At 43.9% G+C, this 23,151-nt stretch overlaps 1 protein-coding gene across 7 annotated transcripts in view; it reads left to right on the top strand.

Moving 5' to 3' along the window:
* ttll10 (tubulin tyrosine ligase like 10) overlaps positions 1-23,151 on the top strand; it is a 210,345-nt gene that overhangs the window by 163,166 nt on the left and 24,028 nt on the right. For 5 of the 7 annotated variants that reach the window (XM_062965526.1, XM_062965527.1, XM_062965528.1 and 2 more), the window contains 2 exons: positions 1,341-1,530; positions 12,762-13,390. In XM_062965526.1, coding sequence (XP_062821596.1) covers positions 1,341-1,530; positions 12,762-13,390 — 819 coding nt within the window. Of the gene's footprint in view, positions 1-1,340; positions 1,531-9,676; positions 9,875-12,761; positions 13,391-23,151 lie in introns of those variants that run through there. The other 2 variants (XM_062965530.1, XM_016997982.2) reach the window with 2 other exon arrangements.

The raw sequence follows: 23,151 nt of genomic DNA, 5'->3' as shown, positions 1-23,151 counted from the left end.
ATATTACTTAAACTTAATGCTTTGTTTTATACCAGTGGTTCCCAAACTTATTTGGCCTGCCACCCCCTTTCCAGAAAAAAGATGACTCAGCTCCCCCTGGAAAGGGGTGTGTGGCTTAGAGGGGTGGGCGTGGCTCCTGCTCAAGAGGGCAGGGCTGAGCCTCTCCCCTAGTCCAAGATGCAGGGCTGGGAGGGGGAGGGGGAGGTGGGCGGGGCCCAAAATGGGCAGCCAGGACTGGGATGGGTGGAGTTGCGAGCTCTGAGGCAGGGCTGAGCATCTATCCCTGTCCTGCTGTGTCTGACAATACACGGGGGTGGGGCTAGAGGAAGGGGTGGGGCTCTTCCCAAGTGCCTGACGGGGGTGAACCTCTATACCCTGCCTCCGTGTTCTAACAAGCGCCTCAGGGGAGGTATAGAGGCTCAGCCCTATCTTGGCAGAAGCCCCGCCCCCGCCCCTAGCCCCGCTCTTTAGTCCTAAAAGGCCTCTCAGGAGAGGTATAGAGGCTCAGCCCTATCTCAGGCTCTTGGGAAGAGGCCCCGCCCCATTCCCTAGCCCTGCCCTTTAGTCCTAAAAGACCTCTCAGGAGAGGTATAGAGACTTAGCCCTGTCTCGGGCTCTTGGAAGGAGGCCCCGCCCCCTTTCCTAGCTCCACCCTTTAGTCCTAAAAGGCCTCTCAGGAGAGATATAGAGGCTCAGCCCTGTCTCGGGCTCTTGGAAGGAAGCCCCACCCCCTTTCCTAGCTCCGCCCTTTAGTCCTAAAAGGCCTCTCAGGAGAGATATAGAGGCTCAGCCCTGTCTCGGGCTCTTGGAAGGAAGCCCCACCCCCTTTCCTAGCTCCGCCCTTTAGTCCTAAAAGGCCTCTCAGGAGAGATATAGAGGCTCAGCCCTGTCTCGGGCTCTTGGAAGGAAGCCCCACCCCCTTTCCTAGCTCCGCCCTTTAGTCCTAAAAGGCCTCTCAGGAGAGATATAGAGGCTCAGCCCTATCTCAGGCTCTTGGGAAGAGGCCCCGCCCCTCCCCTGACCCCACCTCCATGTCCTAATAGGTGCCATCACACCCAACTAAGCCATAACAGCTACTTTACTGCCGTAAGAAAATGGTTGAGATCCTTGCTATTACATAGTAAATTGTTAGTAATAACAAGTTGCAATATATGTAGCCTTTTGTGGTGTATTGCTTGCTCAGTGGTATCTAAAAGGTCTAATGTTCCATTCCTGGCATTTTTAGTACAATGACTATCGGGTGCTGACAAGTTTCCGGAGCCAACGGTGAAGTCTTGCTTTCCTAATGTGCCTAAAGTCATCTCCCACTTCTTTTTTCTTCTTCATTGCCTTCCTTGCAGGGAAGGGGCAGCTCCACAATATCGTCCACGTGGAAATCTGGCTGGGAGATGGAGAGCGGAGCCTAGGCGCCAGGTGGAAGCGGGGCAAAGCGCAGGTTTTTGACTCCTACAAATTCGTCTCCAGCTCCTACGGAGACATGGAGTACCACTTTAAGTCCATCGAGACGTGGCTGCAAGGCATCTGCACAAGGTAAGGATCTTGATGGCTGTGATGCTGTCCATGACGAGTGTCACATTTACAATGATGGCTGCACATCAACACAATGTGGTTAACTGCAATGGGATTGGGACCAGTTCTTCCGTTATATTTATCCTATGATCTGCTCCTCCACAGAAAGCCTGAATATGAGGGTTGAATGAAAAGTAATGCCTCCACCTTCGTAACTCCTCAGCAGATAGCAGTACTGGTCTGTGGCAGGTACTGGCTTGTTCAGTAGACTCTCCTCTACAGTTCCATTTGATGGGAAGCCTTAGCATTGAACGGTTGTGTTGTTAAAGTGCGAAGTATGGAACCCTGCGCAGACGGTTCCATTTGGCGGGAAGCCTTAGCATTGAACGGTTGTGTTGTTAAAGTGCGAAGTATGGAACCCTGCGCAGACGGGGAAACCTTAGCATTGAACGCTTGTATTGTTAAAGTGCAAAGTATGGAACCCTGCGCAAACAGTTCCATTTGGCGGGAAGCCTTAACATTGAAGGGTTGTGTTGTTAAAGTGCGAAGTATGGAACCCTGCGCAGACGGGGAAGCCTTAGCATTGGACGGTTGTGTTGTTAAAGGGCGAAGTATGGAACCCTGTGCAGACGGGGAAGCCTTAGCATTGAACGCTTGTATTGTTAAAGTGCAAAGTATGGAACCCTGCGCAAACAGTTCCATTTGGCGGGAAGCCTTAACATTGAAGGGTTGTGTTGTTAAAGTGCGAAGTATGGAACCCTGCGCAGACGGGGAAGCCTTAGCATTGGACGGTTGTGTTGTTAAAGGGCGAAGTATGGAACCCTGCGCAGACGGGGAAACCTTAGCATTGAACGCTTGTATTGTTAAAGTGCAAAGTATGGAACCCTGCGCAAACAGTTCCATTTGGCGGGAAGCCTTAACATTGAAGGGTTGTGTTGTTAAAGGGCGAAGTATGGAACCCTGTGCAGACGGGGAAGCCTTAGCATTGAACGGTTGTGTTGTGAAAGTGCCAAGTATGGAACCCTGCGCAGACGGGGAAGCCTTAGCATTGAACGGTTGTGTTGTTAAAGTGCCAAGTATGGAACCCTGCGCAGACGGGGAAGCCTTAGCATTGAACGGTTGTGTTGTTAAAGGGCGAAGTATGGAACCCTGCGCAGACGGGGAAGCCTTAGCATTGGACGGTTGTGTTGTGAAAGTGCCAAGTATGGAACCCTGCGCAGACGGGGAAGCCTTAGCATTGAACGGTTGTGTTGTTAAAGGGCGAAGTATGGAACCCTGCGCAGATGGTCGGTCAATGCGACTTAAGCAATGTGCAGTCATTGAATTCTTAACAGCAGAAGGCATCACCCCAAAGGAGATTCATCAGAGAATGCAAGCCATTTATGATGATTGCGTTTATGTGAGTCCTGTGTGTCATTGGGCGAGTAAGTTTAAAGATGCTGAGGTGGAAACATCGGACTTCGATGTCCTGTGACAGCAACCACCGAGTTTCACGAGCAAATGATTGACAGATTGATTCAGGACGATTGTCATATCACTCAGAAATTTCAAGGATAATTGGCATTTCACATGAACATGTGGGTCACATGATTGCTTTGCTTTGCTATCGGAAGATCTGTGCATGATGGGGACTGTGAGACGTTGGTTGCGGAAACCGAGTGTCGACTTCTTCCGTGACGGCTTCAGGAAACTTGTTCATTGTTGGCAGAAATGTATCCAAAGTGGAAAAGTGAATAGTGGTAGTTAAAGAGCACATTCTAAGGATTATTTCTGCGTTTGATTTATTAAAATATTCCCATCCAAACCCAAGTAACGAAGATGGAGGCATTACGTTTCATTCAACCCTCGTATTTATCTTTTTCAAGGGTTGGACTTTCTTATAACAAGCCCCACAAAGTCTCAGTGGGCACTTTGTTGGCATCGCATGCTGTATAATTCTCTTCCCATTCATTGCATTTCTGGGAATGGCTGACACCCGCCATTGTTTACCACGGCGCAGGGTCTCTCGGCTCAGCCTGCGAGGCTCCGGCCTTCATCCCCAGATTGAAAATCAAAGGTGTCATTACAATTTCAAAGGCTCTGCCTGAGCTGCAGGTTCAGCCGCAGCCGCTCACGAGAGCGGTAACATATTATGATCTAAAATGCAGCCATTCGGGGGTAAAATAAATGTAATGGATTTCCTGACCAAAAGCAAAAAAATTATATTATCATTATTACTAGCTTTATTTACAGTAACGGGACCGGAGGTGGCTTGTAGATTGAAACAACAATGCCCTTATACGACAAGGGCAACACTAAAATGGAATTAAGCTATTTATAACATTAGGAATAATTTAATGTATGCAATTAAAAATAATAAAAAGCAGTTTAAGAAGGAATCCTATTAAAAGCCGTGCAGCGCCCTCTTAAAAGCCGTTTCAAATCAAAAGAGCATTCAATTCTCAAAAGCTTGTTGGAATAAAGGAAAGCCTTTGTCTGCTGATGGAAGGATAAGGAAGAGGAAGCCGTTCTCATCTTCCAAGGAAGGGAGTTTCAGAGCCAAAGGGAAGCCACCAAGGCCCTGCACTTTCCCACAGTTTACACTCCTGACATTTTGCAGAATATCTGAATCTAGCACATATATATATATTAGACATGGCCAAAAAATCGTTTTGAATCGTATATTGGAATTATTTCGGATTGTTCTCACTTTTTGATACGCATTCCGAGACATTGTCTCACAATGCAACCAGCAATGTAATTCGAACCATTGTTGGCCCATTCTCTAATTGTCTCTTAATGTTTCGTTAATTTCCCCCCTCCCCAATTTTTTTAAAAAAAATATTTTTAAAAATATTTTTTTAAAAAATTGTTTCTGCAACCTACCTTAAATGGGAGCTTAGCGCAGCCTAACATGGCTGCCGCTCCCCAGCCAATCAGAAGCTTCCACGATGGACGCAAAGGTGGGGGCTAACGTCCTCTGCGTCCACATGGAAGATTGCCATACAAGGCAATTGCGCATGCGCGTCTGCCATTTTAGAAACATTTAGAATCATTACGAATTTTCGGAAATATCCGAAATTTTTGGGTGAAAAAATCGGAAATACTTTCTATATCGAAGCGCCAGCGCCCCCTACTTTAGAAACGAGAATTGAAACTTTTTTTCATCGATCGGACATGCCATATATATATATATATATATATATATATATATATATATATACACACACACACACACACATACACACACTAGCTGTGCCCGGCCTTAATTTTTCTTTTCTTTTTGTTGTATGAATGTAGAGGCGTGGATGAGAGGTTGTGCTGTCAATTTTCGATGTTGTGGGATGTTGTCTGGTGCCGTGATTCCATTACCCTTATATATATATATATATATATATATATATATATATATATATATATATCCAGAGTTGCCCAGGTGTTGTTAATTTTGGAAAATCTCCATAACTTTTTCGAGATTTTATGATCTTTGGAAAGGCATGACCTTGTTAGAAATCACAACCTTTTGAGAAAGGATGCCATCACCTTTTGGGAACATGGCAATCAGGTTTCTCGGTTGTTAAACTTTATGTTCTGTTCGGGACAAAGATATGCCAATGCACAAAAACACACACATATATGTATATAGCGGTATTTCAGAGGTGTTATTTTAGTTGCTCAAAAACACCTACTCTCCCAGAAAATATATTTGTCTTTCAGTTATGCTCAAGAGACAAAAATAAGCCGACTTCTTTAAAAGTAACATACAGTAGAGTCTCACTTATCCAAGCCTCGCTTATCCTAGCCTCTGGATATTCCAAGCCATTTTTGTAGTCAATGTTTTCAATACATCATGTTATTTTGGTGCTAAATTCGTAAATACAGTAATTACAACATAACATTACTGTGTATTGAACTACTTGTTCTGTCAAATTTGTTGTATAACATGAAGTTTTGGTGCTTAATTTGTAAAATCATAACCTAATTTGATGTTTAATAGGCTTTTCCTTAATCCCTCCTTATTATCCAAGATATTCGCTTATCCAAGCTTCTGCCGGCCTGTTTAGCGTCGATAAGTGAGACTCTACTGTAGTTGGTTTACTCACAAACTTCATGTATTCAGCATACAGGTACTTTGCATGTCAGTCCAGTTACAAATAGAATTTGAAGTAGTTCCTCTACTTCAGCTTTCTTAGAAGCAACACATATTTCTGATGGTCATAGGGACCTCCTTGGCAGAGAAGGCCGAAGATCTCTCTGCCTGTTCTCTTTTTGAAAACAGACGGCAAATCTTGATAATGTGGGTGAACTATAACTCCCAGCCTCTGAAGTCAGTCTCCACAAAACCCCAATAGGATTTAAAATTTGGCATGTTGAGTATGTGTGGCAAGTTTACTACTTCCATCACCCATTTAGTGCAGAGTGCTCTCTGAGTGTTGGTGAACTACAACTCCCAGAATTCAAAAACAGCCCTTCCCGATCCCACCAGTATTCAATGTAGTGTGCCAAGTTTGGTGCAGATCTATTGTGGGCTGGGTTCAGGATGCTCTTTGGTTAACTATAAATCCCAGTAACTACAACTCCCAAATGACAAAAATAATCCCCTTCCGACCCCACCAATATTTAAAAGTGGATATTTGTGCCAAATTTGGTCCAGTAGAGTCTCACTTATCCAAGATTCGCTTATCCAAGGTTCTGGATTATCCAAGGCATTTTTGTATTATTTATTTAATTTACAGCATTTATATTCCGCCCTTCTCACCCCGAAGGGGACTCAGGACGGATCACATTACACATATAGGCAAACATTCAATGCCTTTTAACATACAACAAAGACAAGACAAACATGGCTCCGAGCGGGCCTCGAACTTATGACCTCCTGGTCAGTGATTCATTGCAGTTAATTGCAACTGGTTTGCTCTCCCGTCTGCGCCACAGCCCCGGGACTACATTTGTAGTCAATGTTTTCAATATATCGTGATATTTTGGTGCTAAATTTGTAAATACGATAATTACAACATAACATTACTGCGTGTTGAACTACTTTTTCTGTCAAATTTGTTGTATAACATGATGTTTTGGTGCTTAATTTGTAAACCTAATTTGATGTTTAATAGGCTTTTTTCTTAATCCCTCCTTATTATCCAAGATATTCACTTATCCAAGGTTTAGCTTGGATAAGTGAGTCTCCACTGTACATCCCGCGTATCAGATATTTACATTGCGATTCATAACAGTAGCAAAATCACAGTTATGAAGTAGCAATGAAAATAATTTTATGGTTGGGGGGTCACCACAACATGATGAATTGTATTAAAGGGTCGTGGCATTAGGAAGGTTGAGAACCACTGTTCTACAGTCTTCCAAACGGCACTGTTTCTAAAATGGAGTCTGAGTCCTGAACAAGCCCAGATCTGATCACATTGTCCACAGCATTGTGTTAAAGAAAATGGCAAACTAATATACACATATACAAAAGAGTAAGAAATCTGAACTATATACATAACAAATAACTGGTGGAGGCTTGAAGAAGGTTGCTTTTTCCAACAGTTGGAACCACTACTTGCCTACTTTGTCCCTTCTCCAGCTCTGAGAAGGTCTACCTCGAATGATTCTATGTCAACACTCTGGCAACTCTCTTTGGGCAGGCTCTCTTTGTAACTCTTTCCTCCCTTCCTCCATGCGGGCGGAGCTGAAGTGGCAGAAGGCCTCGCTTAGAGGATGGCGCCTTCCGCAAATGCGTAGTTTGCGTATCGCTTGAACCACCTCTGTACATATGTCACCCAGTGACGTCACAGAAGGCCACTTCGCCTAGCAACATCCAATCTGTTATTCAGATAGAGCTTTCCGTCTGTCTCTCCTGAATCCTCTATTGTTTAGCTTAATAGGAAAAACTCTTTTTGGGTTTCCCCTCCCCACTTCCCGCCTGCCACGAATCATGTTATACATCTCTGTCAAGTTCCCATTCCCACCCTCATTATTTATTTGTTGTCACCCTGTAAAGGAAGATCTGCGGGAGCGGCAAACAATTTGAAACGAATTCCGAGCAGCAAAAATAAAATCCAATAAAACCGTCGATCAGATAGGAAGCTATAAAGCCCGGCCGCAAATAATAGAAGAGAAATTAAAACAGCTCAGCCGTAATCGTAAAATCGACACGAGGAGAGCTTCGCGGGGACTAACGCGAATCATCGCGGCGACACTAAAACGCTCAGCCTCTGAACCAATTTGCAAACAGATTTCAAAACAACTGAGAAGATTAAAACAAATGAAAGATTTGGCCAGGTGCCAGTGAGACGATAAAGTTGGTGCCATCAAACAAGTCTGACTTTACAATGACTTCCTTCCTTCATTAGGATTTGGGTTCTCTGATCAATCCTGAAATCGTCACATAAAACATAGCGATAACCGGTTGCGATGTCACGAAAGGATCAAGTGCGAGACCATAAGGAACGGCCTCAGTGATCTTATACAAGACATTTTTCGTGTCAGGAGAGACGAGGAACTGCAAGTCGCTTCTGGTGTGAGAGAATTGGCTGTCTGCAAAGACATTGCCCAGGGGACGCTCGGATGTTTTGGTGCTTTTACCATCCTTGTGGTGGCTTCCTTCATGTCCCTGCATTTAGCTGGAGCTGATAGAGGGAGCTCATCCATGCTCTCCCCAGGTTGGATTCGAATCAAGTCATCAGTCCTACCAACACAAGGACTTAACCCACTGCGTCACCGGGGGCTCCACCAACCACATAAAGGTCTAACAAATGAGGAACGCTATCCTTTTCCAGGGTAGTGTTCTCGCCCTGAGATTTCTTCTTCATATCTTAAGAGTGACGAAAAAGTGATGAGACCCTGAAAGCTGGACATTCTGTTTCTGACCTGCTCACTCGCCTACCTTCACGTTGAACCTGGGTTGGTTGAATCCTCAAATTCATGATTTATGGCTACGGCAAGCTGATTGTCAACCGCCTTTTCTACACAACCCTAAAAGTACAGGATCCTGCCCTAGTTGTCACCCAGGCAACACCAGGGTTTGTGGCGCAGCTGCAATAAATCACTCCTGACCAAGAGGTCTTGCGTTCAAATCCAGCCCGGGTCAGATTGAGTGCCCGACCATTAAATAGCCTGGCTCGTTGTTGACCTAAGGAATGCCCATGAAGACGAGTTCCCAAGGCTTCCTTCCTTCCATCATTAGGACTTGGGTTCTCTGATCAATCCTGAAATCTTAGAGGCAAAACATAAAACAGGGATAACCGGTTGCGATGTCACGAAAGGATGATCTTGGTGATGTTACAAGTGTGAGACCATAAGGAACGGCCTCAGTGATCTTATACAAGACATTTAGTCGAATCTGTCGAGTAGGAAATTCAAGTACAGTAGAGTCTCACTTATCCAAGCTAAACGGGCCAGCAGAAGCTTGGATAAGCAAATATCTTGGATAATAAGGAGGGATTAAGGAAAAGCCTATTAAACATCAAATTAGGTTATGATTTTACAAATTAAGCACCAAAACATCATGTTATACAACAAATTTGACAGAAAAAGTAGTTCAATACGCAGTAATGTTATGTTGTAATTACTGTATTTACGAATTTAGCACCAAAATATCACGATATATTGAAAACATTGACTACAAAAATGGCTTGGATTATCCAGAGGCTTGGATAAGCGAGGCTTGGATAAGTGAGACTCTACTGTACCGCTTTATGTGAGGGGTCTAATTTAACTAATTTACGACACCATAAAAACAGAAGAATGAGGAAGTACTACCATCTAGGGCTCGGCTGTAACAGTGGACGATGAAGCGGCAGCTCCCCCTGTGGCCAGAATCGGAAGTGGAAGTTGGACAATGTTAAATTGCCTCTGTGTCTGTCTATATATGTCGTATATCTAATGGCATCAAATGTTTGCCATGTATATGTACATTGTGATCCGCCCTGAGTCCCCTTCGGAGTGAGAAGTGGGCAAAACATTGACTCAAGGCATTGGGGGAAATCACCATGGCACCCGTCTTCTCTCCATCGGCCTCCTTCATGAGCAAAGCTCACCGGTAGAAGGAGCACCCAATGCCTCTGTGTGGGTGTGCATCGCTCCATGGAAACCAGGAAATCTTTCACAACTCCGGCAACCGTTCCTAGGCAGCCGTTGCTAGGAGATTGTTCCTTGTTGATCACGCTGAGGGTTTCTCCCTGGGCTTTGCGAGGGAAACGCTTCCGTCGGAGACTTGATGCTCAGGGTCGTTTGAGTGTCGTCGACGAAATGCAAAGCCAAACTCTTTGAGAGTCTCTGAAGGAGCAGCAGAGGCTCAAAGCCTCAGTCGCCCGTCCGGCATGGCCCGTCTGGAGGCCAAGCCAAACAATGCCTTTCTAAAGCACTTAGGGCGTGCCATGGCAAGGTTAGACTTTCCGTTCCTTTGCTTTCCCTTCAACCCTCTGCTTTATTGGGATTTTCAAGGCACCCCAAATTATTCTCCCTGAAGGTGGAGATAAGCCAACTCTTCTGAAGGTCCTCCTTTTTTGAATTAGCAGGGAGGGAAGGAGATGAATCTGCTTTATGTGGTCTGTGTAGAGCAGTGGTACTCAACCTGTGGGTCCCCAGATGGTTTGGCCCTCAGCTCCCAGAACTCCTAATACAGGGGTCCTCAAACTTTTTTAGACTGTTGGAGGGCTGGACTATGATGAAATAGTCCAAAATTAGGATTGTTGTGTGCCTTCAAGTCATTTCAGACCTAGGTCAACCCTAAGTCTAAAGTTTAGGACAGAGGCCAGGTCAATGACCTTGGAGGGCCTTAGTTTGGTGGCCCCTGATCTAGACAATCTCATAAGACCATAGGTAAGCAAAGAGACCTCCAAAGACCATCTAGATGGTCTCATAAGACCACTGGTAAGAAAAGCGACCCTCAAAGGCCATCTAGATGATCTCATCAGGCCATCAGAAGACCATAGATAAGGAAAGGGACATCAAAGAACATCTAGATGGTTTCCTAAGCCCATAGGTAAGGAAAGGGACCCTCAAAGGTCATCTAGATGGTCTCCTAGGACCATAGGTAAGGAAAGTGACCTTCAAAAGCCATCTAGATGGTCTCATAAGGCCGTAGCTAAGCAAAGAGACCTTCAAAGGCCATCTAGACAATCTCATAAGACCATAGGTAAGGAAAGAGGTCCTCAAAGGTCGTCTAGATGGTCTCATAGGACCATAGTTAAGGAAAGTGACCTCCAAAAGCCACCTAGATGGTCTCATAAAGCCATAGCTAAGCAAAGATACCTTCGAAGACCATCTAGATGATCTCATAAGACCATAGGTAAGCAAAGAGACCTCCAAAGACCAGGTAGACTTAGGTCAACCCTAAGTCTAAAGTTTAGGACAGGGGCCAGGTCAATGACCTTGGAGGGCCGCCTCCGGCCCACGGGCCTTAGTTTGGGGACCCCTGTCCTAATAGCTGGTAAGCTGGCTGTGATTTCTGGGAGCTGTAGGCCTAAACACCTGGGGAGCCACAGGTTGAGAACCACTCGCGTAGACCCATATAACTGCATGGATTGACACTGCTATATAATGCATTTTGACCTGCATTGAACTGTGTTATATGGGTCTACATCAGTGGTCCCCAACCTGTGGTCTATGGATCACCAGTGGTCTCCAAGAACTAAAATATGGTCACAACAAGAGCAATCTGCAGTTGGCAGATTGTGATTTTGTCAGTGTCTATTGTTTCCAAATGCCGGCTGAGATCTTTTGGCACGGCACCCAGTGTGCTCATCACCTGCACTGGTTTCTGCCAGAGTCTTTGCAGTTCAATCTTGAGGTCCTGATAGCGGCTGAGTTTTTCCTTTTGTTTTTCATCAATGCGACTGTCACCTGGGATGGCAACATCAATGATCCAAACCTTTTTCTTTTCCACAACTGTGATGTCTGGTGTGTTGTGTTCCAGAACTTTGTCAATCTGGATTCGGAAATCCCACAGTATCTTTGCATGTTCATTTTCCAATACTTTTGCAGGTTTGTGATCCCACCAGTTCTTTGCTGCTGGGAGGTGGTACTTGAGGCATAAATTCCAATGAATCATTTGGGCCACATAGTTGTGCCTCTGTTTGGAGTCTGTCTGTGTGATTTTCTTACAGCAGCTGAGGATATGATCAATGGTTTCGTCGGTTTCCTTGCACAGTCTGCATTTTGGGTCATCAGCTGATTTTTTGATCTTGGCCTGAATGGCCTTTGTCCTGATGTCTTGCTCCTGGGCTGCAAGGATCAGGCCTTCTGTCTCCTTCTTCAAGGTCCTGTTCATGAGCCATGGCCAGGTCTTCTCCTTGTCAGCTTTTCCTTCAATTTTGTCAAGGAACTTTCCATGCAGTGTTTTGTTGTGCCGGCTGTCAGCTCTAGTTTGTAGTGCGGTTTTCTTGTACTGGTTCTTTTTCTGCTGTGCTTTGAGGAGTTTCTGATTTTTGACTTCAATCAAAGCAGGTTCTTCACTTTGCTTGACATATTCTGCCAGGGCATGTTCTTCTTCTTTGACGGCTTGTTTTACTTGTAAGCTTCCTCTGCCTCCTGATCTTCTAGGCAGATATAGCCGGTCAACATCACTGCTAGGATGCAGTGAATGATGAATGGTCATGAGTTTTCTTGTTTTTCTGTCCAAATTGTCCAGTTCCATCTGTGTCCAATTTATGATGCCAGCAGTATATCTTATGACAGGTATGGCCTAGGTGTTTATGGCCTTGATGGTGTTGCCTCCATTGAGCTTGCTTTTGAGAATTTTTCTGACCCTTTATGTGTATTTTTTACTGACCACAGTCTTCACATGTTCATGCTTGATGTTGTCCAGCTGTAATATTCCCAGATATTTATAAGCCTCTGGCTGGTGACACTTTATTGTTTGGCCATTAGGCATATTTATGCCCTCACTTTCAAAGATTTTTCCCTTCTTCAATGCCACTGTCGAACATTTGTCCAAGCCAAACTCCATGCTGATATTAGTGCTAAAATTATTATTATTATTATTATTATTATTATTATTATTATTATTATTATTTGAAACACAACAAGATGAGTCCACAGCAGACACTCTGCTGGCTGTTGTATTGGATCACACGTCGGACACTTATACTCGAGTATATACAGTAATAAAGATTTACAATGTGAACAATAAAGGAGATTGGGGGAGGAAGGAGGACAGTTGTGTCCTACATGGCGCAATAATGCAGCTTGAATTAGTGAGAGAAGAACCCAGAGAAGTCAAGGTTGACAACTCTTGAACTAACCTCTGGCTCTCCTTTGTCTCCTCACAGTCATTGTCCGGAGCACAAGTGGGCCACCTCAAGACAACGTCCTGGATGGAGATCCATCTTCCACCCTAAAAGTGACCAGGATGAACCTGCCGAAGAAGATGTGGGTGCTGAAGGTGATGTTCTCCAGTCACAACCAGGAAAAGAAGAGGTGGCTCTCCAAGTGGAGTCTATTATGGACTCAATCAGCAGTTCTGAACTCAGTGACAGCAAGCAAATGGAGGCCCTGGATCTCCAGGGCTTCTCTCCAGGGAGGCCAGGTGTCACAAAGATAAATGTGACAAGAAGAGACCAGGCTACGGAAGCCAACCAAGGCCAGAGCAAGTCTGTGGAAAGTTCTGTGGGGTGGAGCAATGCTTTACCGGAGGGGAAACAGATCCCCACGGAAGGGGTCCAGGAGGGTCCCACAGAGTCACATGACACGTCCCACAGTCAGGAAGCTGGTGCCCAAGCGAGACCCACTGGGCTCGCTCAGGACTCTCTCATCAGGGTGTCTAAAAAGTCCCATTCCACCTCCAAGTTAAATGTGAAGGGTGTCGTAACGGGGAGTACCAACAAAAGAAAAAAGAAGGGGAAGCCGGGAATGCAAGGAGATGATCAGCCCTTTGTTGGACCTCCATCTGTAGATGCAGGTGAATCTCAGGGATTTGGTTCCTAAAAACGTTAAGAAGAAAGCAGCTTGGCTTCCAGGTAGGGACAGCACCCCACTGAGACAACCAAACCCATAGCCGTATATACCCCGTGATGCATTCAACTACTAAATTAATTGTTTGAGGGGAAAACAAATTGTCGTAATAATCAGCCACTCAGAAAGGTAAAAATAATCCTCCGAAAACAACCGAAAACCTCTCAGCAGGCATGAGAGTAAGTGGGTATGAAGGCTCATGCTTTAGTAATAATGTCTTGAAAATACACAGCGAGTATGAAAGATCACCGTCAATATTTAAAGGGCAGAATCCTCGGAAACGGCTCTCTTTGATCTCCTCTCCGTGTTTGTACATCTGGAAACGGAATCGGGGATGCACTTCACTCAAAAGGAAGAGCCTTATTCTATTGACATTGTTGTGTTTTAATTACAGTATTTCATCGATTCTAAGATGCCCTTTCCCCCTGTACAAACTTCTCTAAAAACGGGGTGCATCTAAGAATCGCAGGTGCTTTTTCATTCATACACACACACAACATTGGACAATACAAATATATAGATTCTGTGTAACCGATGTTGACTTTTCTTAATTGATGTTGGTAAACATAAGGTGTTGGTAGACGATGTTGGTGTTGGTAAACAATGTTTTTGTTGGCTTCATCAGTTCCTGGACAAATGTTGATTCTCCTTATTTGGTGTTGGTAAACATAAGGTATTGGTAAACGATGTTGGTGTTGGTAAACAATGTTTTTGTTGGCTTCATCAGTTCCCGGACAGATGTTGATTCTCCTTATTTGGTGTTGATAAACATAAGATATTGGTAAACACATTGGTGTTGGTAAACAATGTTTTTGTTGGCTTCATCCATTCCCGGACAGATGTTGATTCTCCTTATTTGGTGTTGGTAAACATATGGTATTGGTAAACGATGTTGGTGTTGGTAAACAATGTTTTTGTTGGCTTCATCCGTTCCCGGACAGATGTCGATTCTCCTTATTTGGTGTTGGTAAGCATACGGTATTGGTAAACAATGTTGGTGTAAGTAAACAATGTTTTTGTTGGCTTCATCCATTCCCGGACAGATGTTGATTCTCCTTATTTGTTGTTGGTAAACAATGTTGGTGTTGGTAGGCAATGTTTTTGTTGACTTCATCAGTTCCCGGACAGATGTTGATTCTCCTTATTTGGTGTTGGTAAACATAAGGTATTGGTAAACGACGTTGGTGTTGGTAAACAATGTTTTTCTTGGCTTCATCAGTTCCTGGACAGATGTTGATTCTCCTTAATTGGTGTTGGTAAACATAAGGTATTGGCAAACAATGTTGGTGTTAGTAAACAATGTTTTTGTTGGCTTCATCAGTTCCCGGACAGATGTTGATTCTCCTTATTTGGTGTTGGTAAACATAAGGTATTGGTAAACGACGTTGGTGTTGGTAAACAATGTTTTTCTTGGCTTCATCAGTTCCTGGACAGATGTTGATTCTCCTTAATTGGTGTTGGTAAACATAAGGTATTGGTAAACGATGTTGGTGTTAGTAAACAATGTTTTTCTTGGCTTCATCAGTTCCCGGACAGATGTTGATTCTCCTTAATTGGTGTTGGTAAACATAAGGTATTGGCAAACAATGTTGGTGTTGGTCAACAATGTTTTTGTTGGCTTCATCAGTTTCTGGACAGATGTTGATTCTCCTTAATTGGTGTTGGTAAACGTAAGGAGCCTTGTGTTGACTTCCTTCTTAATGTTTAACCTTGTAAACACTTCCTTAACTTAAAAGCCATTGCCTGTGATAATGTAAACATGTTGTTTTTCACCAAAAGTTCATCAGGTCAGCCATGTCAACAGTTCATCTTTTGTCACAGTTCTCATCAGCAACTTTTAATTATAGTTCCTCAGTGTAGCTGTTTTCTCAGTATTTTAGGATTGTGTCTTCAACCCAATTAGGCCCAATTTATGCTCCTTTCATGCCATTCAATTCAAACCATACATCATATTTATTCATATATTCATGTATGTATATATATATATATATATATATATATATATATATATATATACACACACACACACACACACAAACACACACACACACACACACATATATATATTCTGTTACTGGTACTGAAATTAGTCCGTGTCTTAGAATGAATAGCATCTTAGAATCGAAGAAATACAGGGTATTGTAAAAATTCATACTTCTTCGGAGCTTTGATTCAGTTCACTCGCTCAGTCTCCACGGAGATGATATTTGAGGGGTGAAACTGTTAGAGACAAGCCCGGTGGGGAAGTAAATGAGAGAATTCCAGGAGAGCAATAAAACAAGCCTTTTATTGTTATCACAGCTGTTGATAAGGCAAAACAGCCGTAGGTACCCACTCTAGTGGGTCCGTACTATGCAAATGGCCGTCGCAACATGTGCGTAGCAAACAAAGGATTTTATATCTCGGCTTATCTAAAATTGACCAATGGCTGAGGGTCTTCCTCACCTTCCACACCTACTTGGTGATACCAATGAACTAACTTGTTTATTTCAAGATAACGTTTGGTCTTGGAACATTCTGGAGAAAGGCACCAGCTCACAGAAAGGGAGGGGCTACATAGCTACGTAGGCAATAGTTTACTATTTTTCTGGCTTATGGTTCCTACAAAACTAATATGTTGTATAGACTAAAACCCATCTCCACGTAATAGGAGTCTCTAGCTGCCTCTGCATGTTGGCAGATCGACAGTGTGGGTGCCGCGCATGGGGATTGGGAGACGGGATGGGCGGGAGATGCATTTTTAAAAATGTTTAATCTTATTCTTGCTGCCAGGTCACAATGTCACTCTCTTTCCCCCTTCCAAACCAATTTCCTGTCCTTTAAAGTTGGCCTACTTTTCCCCCCCGGTCTCCCAAGATACATTTCACAGAAAGAGTTGATACCTCTGAAGACTTTGGCTCTTCCGTGAGCTGGAGAGAGTTCAAGCAGAGCCTTGAAAAATAAATCCTTGGCAAGAGTTATGAATGTTTGACTCTTTGCGAGCCCTTTTAGTACTTCTTGAAGATGGAGGGAGTCTGCTTTGGGTCAAAAATAGGTTTTACAGTCAACGTCCTGCTGAGGACAGGACTTATTACCAGCTGAGCTAAGTTTGCAAACTATGTTTCTAAATGGTTTTTAATTGAGCTTTGAATGGAATCCTGCTTAACCTCTGGTTTTTATGATGAAATAGTCCAAAATGAGGATTGTTGTTGTTGTGTGCCTTCAAGTCGTTTCAGACTTAGGTCAACCCTAAGTCTAAAGTTTAGGACAGAGGCCAGGTCAATGACCTTGGAGTTCCTGATCTAGACGATCTCATAAGACCATAGGTAAGCAAAGAGACCTCCAAAGATCATCTAGATAGTCTCATAAGAAAGGGAAAGAGACCCTCAAAGGCCATCTAGATGATCTCATCAGGCCATCAGATGACCACAGATAAGGAAAGGGACCCTTAGAGACCATCTAGACGGTCTCATAGGACCATAGGTAAGGAAAGTGGTCTCCAAAAGCCATCTAGATGGTCTCATAAGGCTGTAGCTTAGCAAAAAGACCTTCAAAGACCATCTAGATGATCTCACAAGACCATAGGTAAGCAAAGAGACCTCCAAAGATCATCTAGATAGTCTCATAAGACCATCTATAAGGAAAGGGATCCTCAAAGGCCATCTAGAAGATCTCATCAGGCCATCAGAAGACCATAGATAAGGAAAAGGACCTCAGAGACCATCTAGATGGTCTCATAGGACCATAGGTAAGGAAAGTGACCTCCAAAAGCCATCTCTATGGTCTCATAAGGCCATAGCTAAGCAAAGAGACCTTCAAAGACCATCTAGATGATCTCATAAGACCTCAAGTCATGAAGATGCTGGGAATTGAGACTGCAATATTCAACATGCTTTACAGATGTTCTTCTATTAAGATATGAGAGTTGTATCCCTCATGAGAGATCCTTTCCCCATTTAGCCAGAATTATGCTCTCGCCATCTCTCCGAGATTTTGGGGAGTTACCAGGGATTGAACCGGGGCCCTTGAGCATTCAACACGGGAGCTCTACTCTTGCGCCAAAGACTTCTGGAGATGGTTGGCCAACCGAGCCCAGCATCAAAAGGTGACATCACGGCCTCCCCATTATGACCTGCACCTGAGTGAACCTTCAGAGGATATGGCTTCAGAGTGGGAAGGAGCTTCAACACCTACTCCCCAAGAACAAAAGGTCTGCCGGAAGAAGCTCTTTAGCTTCCCACCCCTCTTGACGCTCCGAAGACCACCATGCTTCACAGGTTTGCCTGTCCCCTTCCAAAAGAACGGGCTGCTGCTGCTGGCATTGTTGAGATGTACCTCCTGCTTTGGTCTGTTCCCAGACTCCTCTAGTGATCATATTGGTAGTGGGATTTTGGGAGGTATCGCTCAAAAACTTACTACTCTGTGCTACGGTAGAGTGGAGGACCCTTTTGAGGTTCCTCAAGGAAGTCGCGTGGTCTGGAGGACCTCATGAAACTCCTCAACACCACCAACAACCACAGTTGTGGTTTCTATCTACAAAAACCATGATTCCCAGAATCCCCAGCTAGCATCTTTCTTGGCTGAGGACCTTCGGAGAAGTTCTCTTCCCTAGAAAGCAACGTTTCCAAGCTTTCCTTCAAACTAGTAGCAAAACCGCCAAAAGAAAGGAATAATAGTGGAATGAATGAATAATTTCCATCCAAAGGGATGTAATGTATGATGGGCTTTGATTTGTAAGGACCTGGGTTCAAATTTCCTATTCTGCCACAAAGTATGGAGCTCATAGCCTCTCTTTCTCTTTTGCTTGGATGCAACCTATCTCAACAGGGATGTTATGACAGCAAACGTCTCTTAGATTTCTAGGGATAGTTCCGATCAGTTCTCAAGTTGCTTTTAAAATACCGTATATACTTGAAGATAAGCTGAGTTTTTCAGCCCTTTTTATGATCTGAAAAAGGCTTCCTTGGCTTATAATCGGGTCAAGGTCAAGCCAGGCAGCGGAGCCAGGAAGCCATTGCTTGCAATATATGATATATTTATCTCTCATCTTACCCTACCTTATCAGTGTTTTCTTTTCCAGAGCCTTCCTCCCTCTTAACCAAGGGAATGTTTTGAAAAGGGAAATAAGCCCTTGCAAGTCAGGAAGAAGAATATATATATATATATATATATATATATATATATATATATAATACACCCATTAATCTTATAAAAGCATTTCCCCTGAAATATTTGTTAATCCCTGCTACAGATATATAAACATTTCCCCCTGCAAGCCTTTGCAATCCCTATGTACCTTTATATTTCTATCTATCTATATACATTAATTTTATATATGAATTTCCCCCCTCATATGTTTGCAGGTCTTTGCAAATCCTATATACATTTAGATATCTAGAGATTTCCATGTACCTGTATATCTGTATTTATGTGTATACATTATTTTATATATGAAGTTTCGCCTCACATGTTTGCAAGTCTTTGCAAATCCTATACAGATATAATTATCTATATATAGAGATGTCTAGATAGATATAAACATAAATATATAGGGCTTGCAATTATTGCAGGAGGGAAATGCACATATTTAGAGGAGTTGCAAACATTTCAGGGGGAAATGCATATGTGAAATTAGTTAGCCTCACATGTTTGCAAGTCCTTGCAAATCCTATACAGATATAATTATCTATATAGAGAGAGATGTCTATATGTCTCTCTCTCTCTCTCTCTCTCTCTCTCTCTCTCTCTCTCTCTATATATATATATATATATATATATATATATATATATATATATGAAAATATTGTAAATATTGCAAAGGAAATGCACACATTTCTAGATAGATATGTTGGGCTTTGATTTGTAAGGATCTGGGTTCAAATTTCCCATTCTGCCACAAATATATAGGGCTTGCAAATATTGCAGGAGAGAAATGCACATATAGAGAGAGAGGATTTGCAAACATTTCAGGGGGAAATGCCTATGTGAAATCAGTATCTATAATTATAGATCTATGTCTAGCTCTGCATTGTTTATGTAGGCATTGAATGTTTGCCTGTTACTATGTTGGAAGCTCTCCCCATGGAGAGATAGATAGGGCAGGGTACAAATGAAATTATTATTATTAATAATAATATTATTACTGTAAATACCATATCGTTTTTTCCGCTTATAGAGCTAGTTTACCGTTTTTCTGTGAAATACGGTAAATATTCAAAAACCTTTAACCTACTGCTGCCTCAATATAATTTCATTGGGATCTATTTTCATTTTGAAGTTGACCCATAGAAGTATAGAACTCGACTTAACTGGAGTCAGTATTTTCCCCCAGTTTTTTGTGGCTTATATTAGGGTCGGCTTATACTCGAGTACATACGGTATTATCTCCTCCCACCTCTCACATTATCCTCATCTTAATCCAATTTCTCAAGATTGGATTTGAGATACAGAAGTAGCTTGTTAGGAAGGAGAGGAGAATTTGCCCTTCTCAGTAGACTTGGACGAAGTTGTCCTCTCTAAACGTCATGCAAAAATGCACATATGTACAACATATGGCACTTGCACTATTTTTCATCTTCAGAGTATGATGGAACCCTTAAAACACACCCAGAGCTGAAAAGCGATGCCACTCTCTATTTGCATAATAGTCTTCGTGAGTTAATATTGGCCACCGATAAGGACCCCACGTCGAACGTAACCTTTGAGGAAAGATCACCTATGGCATGAGTATTTGATAAAACACACATGCCAAAAACCCCTGTCCTCTAGTTTTCTGTCAGTCAGCCCTCATTAAAGGGCCCGGCTCTGCTCTCGAATGCAGAAAGTGTTCATTAATTAAGCATTGAGAGGCAGTCAGAGAGCTACTAATGAGCCACAAGCGGAGGGGGAGAAAAAGGGAGAACGAGGAAGAGAGGATCTCTCGGCCAGGCAATGTTTCCGCTCAAGAGCTTTGATTAAATCGTGAGATGAGCTGACACACCTTACAGGAAGGCTGTGGCTCAAAATATAGAATTTTTCAACCATTTACTGAAGGGCATGGCGAATCTATATATATAAAAGAGTGATGGAATCAGGGCACCGGACAAAACAACAAAACTACAGGCCCCCCAACCTCGAAATTTGACAACACAACCCATCATCCACGGCTCTAGGTTGATACAACAAAAACAAAAGAAAAATAATGTCCTAATTAGAGGGAGAGGAATAATTGTTTTTATCCAATTGCTGCCAGTTAGAGGGCTAAGCTCCGCCCACTTGGTCTCCTAGCAACCTACTCAGTCCAGGGGACAGGCACAGTTAGGCCTCAGGCCTCTTCCACACTGCCTATAAGATACAGATTATCTGATTTTAACTGGATTATATGGCAGTGTAGACTCAAGGCCCTTCCACACAGATATATTACACATTTAGAATCTTATATTATCTGCTTTGAACTGGATTATCTTGAGTCCACACTGCCAGATAATTCACTTCAGTGTGTATTTTATACAGCTGTGTAGAAGGGGCAGTTCTAGGGAGGTAATATAAGATTAAAATATACAGTAGAGTCTCACTAATCCAACATAAACAGTGTCCTCTATCCTCACCACTTTCACAGTACACTAACAACCAAATGCATACTAAACATAAAGACAACCATAAAACATACATTCAATACCACCACTACCTCAACAATTTCTCACCAACACCACCAGACAACGCCACAGCAACGCGTGGCCGGGCACAGCTAGTTCCATATAAAAGGGGCTCAACCAGTCTTGTCCTCTGAATTAACAAGAGCGTAATGAGGAACAGCCGTGTTACTCTAGTGAGGTGTGGGGAATGATTTCCTATTAAGTAACTTTCAAAGCTCTGATGAGAAGAATCCCTGCAACAACCATTTTGAGAAACAAGCAGATCTGAAGAAGATAGGATAGGATTGTAGGAGTTGAAATCAGGCTCACAACAATGATTTATTCCATCTTTCCACAATCACTGAATAACAGTTCTAAAGATTTCCCGCTCTAACACCCTGTAATGCAGTGGTTCCCAAACTTATTTGGCCTGCCGCCCCCTTTCCAGAAAAAAATATTACTCAGCACCCCCTGGAAAGGGGGTGTGGCTTAGAGGGGTGGGCGTGGCTCCTGCTCAAAAGGGCGGGGCTGAGCCTCTCTCCTACTCCAAGGGGGTGGGGGAGGTGGACGGGGCCACAAATGGGCAGCCAGGACTGGGATGGGTGGCATTATGAGCTCTGAGGCAGGGCTGAGCTTCTGTCCCTGTTCTATGGCACCTACCAGGACATGGGGGCGGGGCTAGAGGAGGGGGCGGGGCCTTTATACCACACCCCTGTGTTCTAACAAGCACCTCAGGGGTGGTATAAGAGGCTCTTGGGAAGAGACCCCTGCCCCTAGCCCCGCCCTTTAGTCCTAAAAGGCCTCTCAGGAGAAGTATAAAATCTCAGCCCTGTCTCAGGTTCTTGGAAGGAGGCCCCGCCCCCTTCCCTAGCTCCACCCTCTGTGTCCTAACAGGCGCCTCAGGAGAGGTGTAGAGGCTCAGTCCTGTCTCCGGCTCTTGGGAAGAGGCCCCGCCCCTTGCCCCACCCTTTAGTCCTAAAAGGCCTCTCGGGAAAAATATAGAGGCTCAGCCCTGTCTCAGGCTCTTGGAAGAAGGCCCCGCCTCCTCCGCTAGCTCCACCCTCTGTGTGCTAACAGGCGCCTCAGGAGAGGTATAGATTCTCAGCTCTGTCTCGGGCCCTTGGGAAGAGGCCCCGCCCCTAGCCCCACCCTTTAGTCCTAAAAGGCCTGTCAGGAGAAATATAGAGGCTCAGCCCTGTCTCAGGCTCTTGGAAGGAGGCCCCGCCTCCTCCCCTAGCTCCACCCTCTGTGTCCCAACAAGCGCCTTAGGAGAAGTATAGATGCTCAGCCCTGTCTTGGGCTCTTGGAAGGAGGCCCCGCCTCCTCCCCTAGCTCCACCCTCTGTGTCCCAACAAGCGCCTCAGGAAAGGTATAGAGGCTCAGCCCTGTCTCAGGCTCTTGGAAGGAGGCCCCGCCTCCTCCTCTAGCTCCACCCTCTGTGTCCCAACAAGCGCCTCAGGAGAGGTATAGAGGCTCAGCCCTGTCTCGGGCTCTTGGGAAGAAGCCACACCCACTCCTCTAGCTCCGCCCCCTGTGTCCTAACATAAATATATAAATGCTGTAAATAAATAAATAAGAAATATATCTTATATACACTACCCTGCACCCAAACTCCCTTCCCCGCACCTCCCTTCTATATGGCAGAGAACCAAAGCAGCCAGTTCCAGACTGCTACAGTGATCCTAACATTGATGAGGATAGAGGGAGGAGTGAAGGACAGATGGAAGGAAGGAAGGAGAAAAGGATGTGCAAGGAGAAAAGATTACCCAACTTGTGTTGCCGAAGGCTTTCATGGCCAGAATCACTTGCCTAGTATATAACAAACCTCACAATTTCTGAGGATGCCTGCCATAGATGTGGGTGAAACGTTAGGAGAGAACGCTTCTGGAACATGGCCATACAGTCCAGAAAACTCGCAGAAACCCAGTGATTCCATCCATGAAAGCCTTGACAACCCATTATCCAACTTTCTGATGAGTTCAGAGTAGAAGCAAAGTTCACATCTTACACCAAATAACATTGCAAATCATTTCTTATTCTCACATCACTGAAGATAGAATGCTATTTTTTCAGCCGAATGTTTCAATTTTTATTCATGTGAGAGACTGAGAGTGAG

The sequence above is a fragment of the Anolis carolinensis genome, unplaced genomic scaffold (assembly GCF_035594765.1).
Source record: "Anolis carolinensis isolate JA03-04 unplaced genomic scaffold, rAnoCar3.1.pri scaffold_15, whole genome shotgun sequence".
NCBI lineage: Eukaryota > Metazoa > Chordata > Lepidosauria > Squamata > Dactyloidae > Anolis > Anolis carolinensis.
This window is presented reverse-complemented; position numbering and strand designations above follow the sequence as displayed.